Genomic DNA, 10664 nt, shown 5'->3' on the forward strand with positions numbered 1-10664 from the left:
AGTCAGTCCCAGGACAGACTAACATTTTTTCCAGCTCCTGTCTTCACTGCAGATCAAGCACTTCACTATACAGTTACAGCCAGCAACTCAATAGCCCCATTTTTCTAATTTTAACTGCCAGGAAACAGCAGGGTAAAGTTTCAAAGTCCCCTACTTGTGTTTATCTCAGCTTTTAGAGGAACCGTAGATCAGTTAGACCCATTACAAGTATGTGACATGTCTCTTGGCAAACTGGAATAGTTTTCTTATTTCAATTTGGGAAGAAAATGAGGAGGAGAAATGGTTTTCAGTGCAAGGTACCGCATACAACTAATTTTGCTGTTCAGCAGTTGTGATGTTGACTTTTTTATTGATATGGAAAGTCATTGACAAAACTTAACACTACTGCTTTGTATGAGATCTGTATACAACTATTTAAAAATCTAACTTTCTCATTTCCCCTCTTTACTGCAATTTTGGAAAAATCTTTGCAAGTACTGACTGTACAAATATTTTACATAAAGTCAGCTGCAGGTGTATAGAGAAGAAAGAATGAGGAATTTCAGCTTTATGGTTTGTGGGCAACAGACCAAACCCCATGTGCAAATAAATGAAGTAGCTCTCCCCCTACCAAAATGAAACAAAAGTTGGATCCAGCTATATTGACACCAGAGAGCTACATGCAGCCACCACACCATAAGTTACAGCCAGCTCCACATCCATACCCGCCGCAGTAACCGCAGCTTTCAGTTAAATACACACAGATTGTAAAAATCCAACACTGTCATCCATTTAAAATAATGACTGCCGTACTCCGAAAGCTCAAGGCACTCCCTGGCAGCTCATCCAGAGGCAGCTTTCCTGCAGAAGTCATTAGAAACACAAAGTAACAGCAACCATCGTTTTTGCGGCAGAGGAAATGAGTCACCAAGCAAGCGCCGGTGAGGTTCAGAGGTTTGTAATGGGGAGGAAAGAAGGCCAGCTCAGAGTTTCCCGAGCTCATCTTAGATGACAATCACAACCCTGAGCATTAACATTCACCTTTGGTTTTGCTTTCACAGGGAGACAGAAACTTGGTAGCTGGGGCCTGGGAAGCGTCCTCCTCTCATGCCAACCTACATTACACCCTTGGTCCCAGGGTTGAGCTGATGCCCAAAGCATCGCCAGCGACATGGAAACAGGATCACAGGGCTCAAACACCACTCAGACAACAGCAGCAGCAATGTGACAGTTCACTAATTTCAATTTCTTCATGACTTCCAAGTTCCAATAAACCATTTGGGCTATTTAGCATTTTTAGTCATCTTCCAGTTAACCACTCATGCAGACATCCAGGACATGACATCTAGGAATTTAGTCCTAAATCTAAGCCAGTTGCTGTCCCCATGTACCTGTAGGGCAGCTGCAGTTCTACATCTGCCATGCCAAGATCACATCCATGCCTACATTCAGCTGCATTTTGCTACCATCTGGAAACAGCAGCCAATGTGTTAAAATAGCCATGAAAATGGAGGGGAAAAATAAAACTGCCTCCTCAGTATTACATAAAGAGGTTTTAAATGCCAAAGGCTCCTAAGAGCCATCTGCCTTTCAGCCCCCATCCAGCAATGGGACAGGTAGTTGGCATTTCACAGCATGTTTGTCAGACTCATCCATCTGCACCAGATCTGGCACTTGTCACAGAAAACACAGTCCCAGCTGGGCCATGTCCAACCACAGATCAATTCCAGCACAGTCCCACGGCCACCAGCAGAGCTCTCCCACTTCAAGCCCACCTGTGTGTTATGGAAAGTAACAGCAGCAGCAAGAAGCTGGAGTTTTTGCCACCTGGCCACGCTCCTTCTCCCCTTGGGCAGTGGCAGGTGTTGTGTTTGCCTTCTGTTTGACCACCAGGAAAAAGCAAAGAATAACAATAATAACACTAAAAATAATAATAATAACACTGCCTTGCACAGTGCCAGCACATGGCACTACCAACACAGTCACAACAAGCTACAGCACAGATGAAGATTATATAATGCAGACATGTGACACATACCATGAACACACCTCTAGGAAATCTTTCGGCCTTTTCTTCCATGGGAAACTAAACCACTCCGGAAAAATAACTGCTATAAAGCTATCTGGCATCCAGGTGAGGACTTTAATGAGCCACCTCAAGGATTGCTACCTGCCAATAGTAGAGCTGAGCTCCTCGAGGCCCCACTTTCTCCAGGTACAGCTGATGATATCACTGACAGCACCAGTGGAGTGAGGGAATGGCTCCTCACACAGCTCCAGGCACTGGTGAAATCATCAGCTGTTAAAGAGAAATGTAAATCCCCAGGAGGTTGGATTTCAACCCTGGTAATTAAGGCAGGCTTGAACAGTTTAAAATAGAGGTCGACTTTTTAAGTGTATGCATACTTTCACACTTGTCTGCTAGGTTCAAATCAGCAAGAGCTGGGAACAGCCTTTTTGGTCGTAGAAAGGTTAAATTTTAATTTAAAATACACAAAAGGCAGTTGGCACGGAATTCTCACCCTCACCAGTCTGTACACACAGGTAGGTCTGACTGTGGAACGACATTGATTCTTCTTCCTATTGTGAGCGCTCCCCTCAGTCATCATCATCATCATCTTCATCATCATCTTCTCCCTCCTCCCCCTTGCCAGTCCAGCTCACGCTCCTAGGGCTGCGTGACTGTCCCAGAGACCTTTCCTAAGCCCACAGTTTCCTTGGATGCAGACCTGCACATCTAGCTAAGGGACACCTTGGGAGTGTGTGAAGACCAGAAGATGCAGTAGGACATGTGTTCCTTGGCTGTGAGGGTGACAGACAGCACTGGGCATCGGCACTTCTGCAGGGGGAGCGCAGGAGGGTTTCCTCATCATCCCAATCTTTTCAAAAAGACCCTGCAGTAAGTTTATAAACACAGCACAGTAACTGGGTCAAACCAGTCCTCCCAGACGGAAAGTATAACCCAGGAGAAGAACAGATGTTTCATCCAGAGAGCCTGCTTGTTTGTTTTGGGTTTTTCAAGTAATTCTGTGAAGTTTTGGCCAGAGGTAAATAGAGAACTTGTGTTTCATGGTATCAAGCTCAGTATTCTCCTCCACACGGCAGAGCACACTCACAAAAGAAAAAGTTCAACAGGCAGAAGTGTGGGGTTTTTTCACTTTGAAGGATGTTAATTTCATAAACCTTCTTTTCTTCTTTAAAGATTGCAATATGTCACTACACCTACTTTATAGCATTTGCTTGGGCTTTTACTTCTGAAACTTATTTCAGAAGAATTCCAAGAACAACCAAAAAGAGAAATTGATTTCACACTTTTTATTTGGCTTCAAGAGGGTCTCCCAAGAAATCTTAAACTCCTAAAAAGACCCAATCAAACAAGACAGCAACACAAACAAATCAATGTCAGTGTTACTGCCAACAAAGATCATCACAGCCCAAAATTTTGCAGATCCAGCTATGCCCCTTACAAAATGCTCATCATCATAGCATTTAAAGCTGAAAATCCCCAATAAAACTTGAAAACAGAAAAGGGAAAAGCATCCCATTTCCACCCACCAGACAAACAGCATGTTTTCTTTATCAATACATGCAAACTCAATTCTCAGACTCCTTGAAATAGGGCAGAAAAGACACATATCCATGTCACTGTAGCCACAAGTTCTAGCCCAAGAGTAAAATCTCCTTTGGGGCACTAATTAAAGAAGATGCGAGAACACTAAGTAAGAAAACAAAAGTTAAGAGTGGCAACTCCATTCTCATCACAAGGCTCCAAACAGAGCAAGAGGAAGTATGCCAGCACAGCTGTAAAATCTGAAGGGGAACACTCTCCAAAGAGCCCCTCATTTCACTCACAACATTCCTATTGATAAAGAAAAAAAAAAAAAAACCAACAAAACCACAAGAAAACAGCTGTTTGAGGGAAGAGCTTTCCATTGTTAAGTGCTCCTCCTGGCTCTTTAAAAAGCCCAAGCCACCGTAACATGATTGCTTTTGCCCGGATCTACCAGATGATACACGTTGCGCAAGAAAGCCCAAGACTTTCAACGATAAAGAAGCCAAACACTGTTTAAAGACCGTCACGCGTGCAGCAGGCTTGCTTCCTGCTGGAACGAGGCTTGGAGCTTGTGAAAGATGCGATCCCGGATTAGTAAGACTAGCACTGCCACACACAACAAATAAGGTTTTCCTTGTTTGCCTTACAAGACTAATGCCAAGATCTGCACGGAGGCAGTGGCCATGGGATCACCGCTGCTCCTGTGAAGAGCTGGGCCCCTCACTCTGGGGCTGTATTTGCACATCACCCTCTTTGGTGCAAGGAAGAAACGCGGAGCACATGGCAGCCCCTGCCAAGCGCCGTCCCTCAGGCACTGCCACATGCCAGTCACCACCACATGCTCCTCTTGGGTCTCCATCCAAGCACTGCCACATCCCAGTCACCACCACATGCTCCTCTTGGGTCTCCATCCAAGCACTGCCACATCCCAGTCACCACCACCATGCTCCTCTTGAGTCTCCATCCAAGCACTGCCACATCCCAGTCACCACCACCATGCTCCTCTTGAGTCTCCATCCAAGCACTGCCACATCCCAGTCACCACCACCATGCTCCTCTTGAGTCTCCATCCAAGCACTGCCACATCCCAGTCACCACCACCATGCTCCTCTTGAGTCTCCATCCAAGCACGTGCTCAACAACCACACCAAGCGTGGCTGCCCTGAGCCTCGCACCAGCAGGGGACTGGAGGACTCTTCCATGCTGCTGTCCCAAGGTGCTCCGGCACACTTCCACTTGGGATTTGCACCTATGCGGGTTTATATTCGTGTATCTCTCTGTGCTTGCGAGAAGCCTCCCGAGTAACAGCGAACCAACGGAGCAGAGATAACAAGACACATTTCTTCGGAACTGTCCGAACTGTGCGTTTTGCACAAGCCAAAAATATGGGGATTCAAGCCAAAAAATAAACAACAAAACCATCGAAACGTGTGTCACTTCCTTCCTGCTCTTGGGAAGCGGGACGGGTCTCGTCTGGCAGAAGACGCGGCCGGCGACTCCTGAGGGGTCGCCCGGGGGAAGCGGCACCGCCGAGGGCGCAGAGGGAGCCCGGGCCGGGCGGGGGGAAGCGGCGACGGACGGAGCGCGGGCTGCGGGACCCCGGTTACCGCCAGGCTCGGAGGGGCGGGAGTTGAGACCCCCGGCGCAGAAGGGACCCCAAGGCCTGCCCCAGGACATCTCGGCCCTCGGGGGAGCAGCCCCGGAGGGGCGGCAGTCGCGGCGAGGGACGCGGGGAGCACCTGTTGGCCAGAACCCGCCCGGCGCCGACCCTGGCGCCCGCGGGGACACCCCGGCCCACGGGGAGCCCGAGGAACCCTGCCACGGCCCCCGAAACGCGGCAGCCCACGGCGGCGCCTCAGCCATCCCACCCCCGGCCTCCCGGCGCCGCCAGGAGCCGCCGCCCGCCCCCGCCGCTCCTCACCGTGCGGCTCAGCAGCGTCTCGGGGTCTGCGGGCTCGCACAGCTCGCTCAGCTTGCGGTCCCAGTGCAGCAGCGGCGGCTGCTCCCCGCCGCTCTCGCACACCTCCATGGCGGCCGCAGGCACCCCCGCCGGCCCGTCGGTCTGTCCGTCGGTCTGTCCGTCCGTCGGTCCGTCCGCCGCCCCGCTGCCGGACCCTGCCCCCGCCGCTCCCCCGCGCCGCGGAGACGCGCGCTCGCTCCCGCCCCGGCGCGTCCCCTCAGCCGGCGGCAGCGCGCGGGCGGGCGGGGGGGTCACCCCCGCCAGCTGCGCGCCGCGCCCCCGCCCCGCCCCCGCCACCCCGCCCGCCAATCGGGGGCGAGCAGCGCGGGCGGCCGCCGGGCGCGGGCCAATGGGCGCGCGGGCCCCGGCAGGCTCCGGCCGCGGAATGCGGGCGGGGCGCGCGCGGCCAATGGCGCGGCGGAGCGGCGGGCGCGTCAGCCAATGGGACAGCGACAAGACTGCGGCCGGCGCGCGGCGCCCCGCCCCGCCCCGCCCTCAGGGAGGGAAGCGCGGCTGCCCCGGCACCGCGCCCGGGAGAGAGCGGGCAGGCACGGGTCAGAACGCGCCTTGTGAAAACCAGAACTGCACAGCTCCGGGCAGCCGCACCGGGGACGCTGGTGCCTGGCTCAGATCGGTCCCAGAGCGCTCATCAACCGGAAGCAAAAATAATCACAGGCAACGGGAAATTCTGGTATTTTAAGACTTGGAAATTCTGGTATTTTAAGACTTGTGTTCCTGCCAAGCCGGGGCAACACTGACATTCCATTGTTCTTTAAAAATAAGAAGTTACCAAGTATTAAGGATTCAAAAAGCTGGGCCTTCCTCAGTGCTTCTCTGCAGCTCCCGGAGCTCAGGCACGGCCGGGCGCTGTCGGGTCAGTTCAACACTAATTGACATTTCCAGGCTGCCTTGAGCAGGAACCATAACTGGACCTCCTGGTGTGTCTTCTCTCTCTCCTAGACCTGCCTTTAGGCATCAGCTCTTGTGACAGCCACTTCCATCCACGGACGGAGCCAGCACGTGTGCAGCACGAGTGATCCAGTCCTCACTCGAGAGCCCCGACTAGCCCTCTGAGGAAAACAAAGCCAGAAGGAGCTCCCAGCCCTCAGCAACAAAAAGAGGAAAAATAATGATGCTTGCACCAGGTTTGTTCCTTTAAAATTTATTAAACTGCTGGTGTTTGATTAGGAAAAAAAAATAAAAGTGTAACAAAAGTTACACTGTTTTGGTAAGAATGTGAAGGAAAAATCCCTAACTGCCCTAATCAAAGATCTTCTGCAAAGATTAGTTATTTTAAGTCATTGGAAAAGAAGTCAGTGTAAGATTTGCCTTCAGCAGCACAGAAAACATCTAAAGCCAAACCTAAAGCCAAATTACCAGTGCCTGAACTGCTACTTTCCACTTTGGCAAGCCCAACCAGAGGTACAAACTTCTTTTCTGCTGTCATTGCCAGGCACTGTTATCAAAGCCATTCCATTGTGCCAGTCCAGAGATGCAGGTTGTGAAATTTTTAAAGGTCAGTTCCTTATCCAGGAGCCTCCGTGTTTTTATTGGATGTGTTCTTCCTTTCAAAGCTTTTATGGCCTTGTGATAATCCCTTTAACAAAAGGCTCTCCATCACCCTGCTGGCTGAGATTTGTGCTTTCTAAAATCACTGCTGTGACTAGATAATTTCTTGGGGCTGGGGCACTAAATTAATGTTTTGCCCATATGAGAAGTCTAAAGGGAAGCCCATGTTTGCTTTGTAAGCCAACAAAATGAAAGCCACCTTAGAAGAAGGTGGTGCTGACTGACTGCAGCTTCCTTTGCTGAGCATGATGAGAACAAGGGGCTCCCAAGGACTGGTATTTGACCAAGAGTACTGGGCTGAACTTTCTCACCCTAACACATGTCTCAGGCAGAAATATTTATTTATGTGAGAAGTTATACTTCTCACATTCCTCCTTGGGTAAAGCACTCATACAAATTTAGGCACCCTGGGTAAACAGCACGCTGGTTTTCCCAGTGGTTTCCACTCTTCCTGCACCATATAAAGTTGTGTCCCTCTCCCCTCTGCACTTCCCCAGGAGCTCTCTTTCTTTATCATTGGTACTGAAGCACAGCTGCTGCTGTGGGACACAGAGCTGCTGAGGATTCATAAGCATCCTGGAAGACTTCTTTGGCCACTGAAATATTTTGACACACAAAACTATCCATTTGTGGGGCTATAATATAAATATAAAACACAATACTGGTAACTAGACATTTGTAACTGGGCATCCTGCCCAGTTCCTGACACATTATTAAAATTGTTCGAGGCTACATGTCATTTTTGAGCTTCAACATCTCTGAAACAATTACGTGAGACTTTGTGAGGAAATGTGACCAATTTGCTTTGCATGGTGGCAACCAACAGCATACAGACCACACTGATGTGTTTGTGCTGCAGCACCAGTTCTTCTTGGGAAAGAAAATCTGTAAAGGCAAGTTTCAGCTAGAGATTGGCAGCACATACAGGGCGCCAAGAAGGAAGAGACAAAAGTGGAGGAAACTAATCCTTTCCAGAGAATATTAATTATTCAGTGTGCTGATACAGCATGGGACAGCAGTCTAATGTGTCACATGTTGCTGCCCACAGACCAACACTACACCAGAAATAAGGCACTGGGGAAAGCACCACAAAACCAGCAAGAACATGATACAAACACAGCTATCCTAACTTTTCCCCACACTGCTTGGAGGATTTAAATTGTGGATTTCAATAGTTACCAGCCTGTTGAAAATCAAGGCTGTTTCTCCATGCTTCATTACTTTCCTCTTAGAGCAGGTATAATAGTACTTTTAAGTTCCAACTCATGTAATTCTGAGCGCATTTTTGATTTCTGCTTTTGTGTAAGACCCTTTCCTCACCACAGTCTTTTGAGCTGGGTTTGAACTCACTTTGCAGCACAGGGGGAGAGTGCAAAAATTGACCAAAAATCTACAAGAAGATAAAAGGGTGGGGAGTTATTGTCTGCACAGACAGGGAAGAGGAGAGCTCAGCTTTTGTTTACAGAGAATTCTGTCCCCTTTCTGCAAGGACCAGAAAGCCCACACAGAAAACCTACACAGAAAACCTAACCAGCTAAGAAAGAAGAGGCTGGTAAGGCAGAGCTCCAAACAAACACCACTTACTTAAAATATCAAAGAACAAAGCAATCAACAATACAAAGCCTGGCAAAGGAAAGGTGCTCTCTTTCTCCTTGCAGATCCGGGTTACAGCAGCCACAACTCCTGCAACCACATCATTACTCAGTTCTTGATCGGGTCAGCTGCACAAAGGTTCATTAAATATTTACAGGTGACATTTTTCTGACTTGTGACAACCAGGATCAAGATAACCATCCATTTTCTACAGCCACTCTGTTCAAATCAGTTTGAGAAAGCAAGCAACAAGAAAAGAACAAATAGCAACAGAGCCCACAGGATGAAAATTGCCAGGTTTCTGACCAGCTACCAATAAAAATCTTACCCCTTGAAAGCAACAGAAAACAGCCACAGTTAGAGATCTCTTCAACAAATTCAGCACCTCTTAAAGAGTCTTCAGGACTAAGAATATACAAAATAAACCAGCAATCAATTTCTAATCACAGTAGTTACTGGAGATTTTTGTGAAATGGCCAGGTATGATAATGAGCTGAATTTTTTACATGGGACTAAGCAACAAGCAGAAGAAAGAAATCTCACACATGCTGACACGTTTCCCACAAGAGGATGTCTCAGGAGAAACCCTGTGAAAGTTATTTCTTTGAGTGTTGTGCAAAGAATTTACTTGCACTACCCAGTATCTGGCAATGCACTAACAAAGCAAACTCCTTGTGTAAATGAGATTTAAATCACACTGCTGTGCTGAGGAGCTCACCACTGCCAAGATAAACAGACACCAAGTCTTAGTTTGTACATTCAGACACGCTCAGTTACTTGGCAAAAAGGCTTCCACCACAGAAATTTCAGAGTTAAAAATAGAAGGTGAGCTTGAGAATAGTGAAGTTTTCTTCCCACAATCCTGGCATTTTATTCCTTTTCTGACACATGAAAATAGTGGGATATCCAGCCCTGAAGACAGCCTGTTACTAAACCCACATAATTGGTGTACTGACAGAAATACAGGCTCCCTTTACCAGAACCTTCTTTGCTCTTGTACCCAGGGGCTTCTCCAAGCTCCGATTCAGCTTTCCTGCCTTTGCAACTCCTGCACCTCTGCAGGGGCTTTCACCAGCCTCCCACAGGCATTGCTGGTCTTGAACTGAAGCATGACCTGTATTTGGGAACACAGACACAGTGCCCCCAACCCCTTAGGACACAGAGGGTAACAAGAGGGACTTGAAGTATCTTCTCTTACTTCTCTTTCACAACTACTAATTTCTGCAGACAGAGCAATTTCTGCAGATTAATGAGAATTAAAGTTGAAAGCGCTCTTTGCTGTGTGACACAGGCACAGTGCCATGGTGTCTTCCTCAAACCATCCACAAAAACAAGCAGAGAAGACTGTTTCCTACACCTTACACCAGGCTGGCAGAAATAACTGAGTGCCATGGAGCTGCCTTGCAGACCAGGATAGCTCTGCCTCAGAGCTGTTCAGAAACGCTCCAAGTACTTGTTGAACATGCTGACATTTTAAAAAGAAGTCACCCGTATTTATCTTTTCCAATTATCTCCATAAATACATAAAATAAAATTCCTTGTTAAGGTCAAACACTTCTAAATATCCTGGTTGATGCAAGCAACCAGGGTTTGCCTCATCAGGTTTACACAAGATGCTAACAGACAAGCAAAAGCAGAATGCCATTTTCCAGTGGACAGTGTGGGAAAACACTCCTTGCCTAGTTATAAACAAGGAATCACTGTATTTCACTCAGGTCATACCATTTCCATTCCGTGTCCTCACAGAACAAGTACCTATCCATAAAAAAAAAAAAAAAAACAAAAAAAAACAAAACAAAACCAACCAGATGCTATAGGAATGCTGATTTCACACAGGATTTTCTCATAACTGAGAATGACTTAGTTACAGATTAACTTTGCCCCAGAGCAGCAGAGCAGACATAAGAGATGAACACACAGCAAGCCTTTGCCACTGGTTATTTTTGCTGTGCAGAACCATTTGGGAAAACCTACCCTACTGCCAAGGTGTGATGAACATTCAGCACACTG

At 48.1% G+C, this 10664-nt stretch overlaps 1 protein-coding gene across 2 annotated transcripts in view; it reads right to left on the bottom strand.

Moving 5' to 3' along the window:
* The window catches only part of CREB3L2 (cAMP responsive element binding protein 3 like 2), a 74515-nt gene extending 68872 nt beyond the window's left edge, over positions 1-5643 (bottom strand). For both annotated transcript variants that reach the window (XM_039570541.1, XM_039570540.1), the window contains exon 1: positions 5454-5643. In XM_039570541.1, the coding sequence (XP_039426475.1) occupies positions 5454-5561 (108 nt within the window). In that variant the 5' untranslated portion in view covers positions 5562-5643. The remainder of the gene's footprint in view (positions 1-5453) is intronic.
* Between the last annotated feature and the right edge of the window lie 5021 nt (positions 5644-10664).

The sequence above is a fragment of the Corvus cornix genome, chromosome 1A, assembly GCF_000738735.6.
Source record: "Corvus cornix cornix isolate S_Up_H32 chromosome 1A, ASM73873v5, whole genome shotgun sequence".
Lineage (NCBI taxonomy): Eukaryota > Metazoa > Chordata > Aves > Passeriformes > Corvidae > Corvus > Corvus cornix.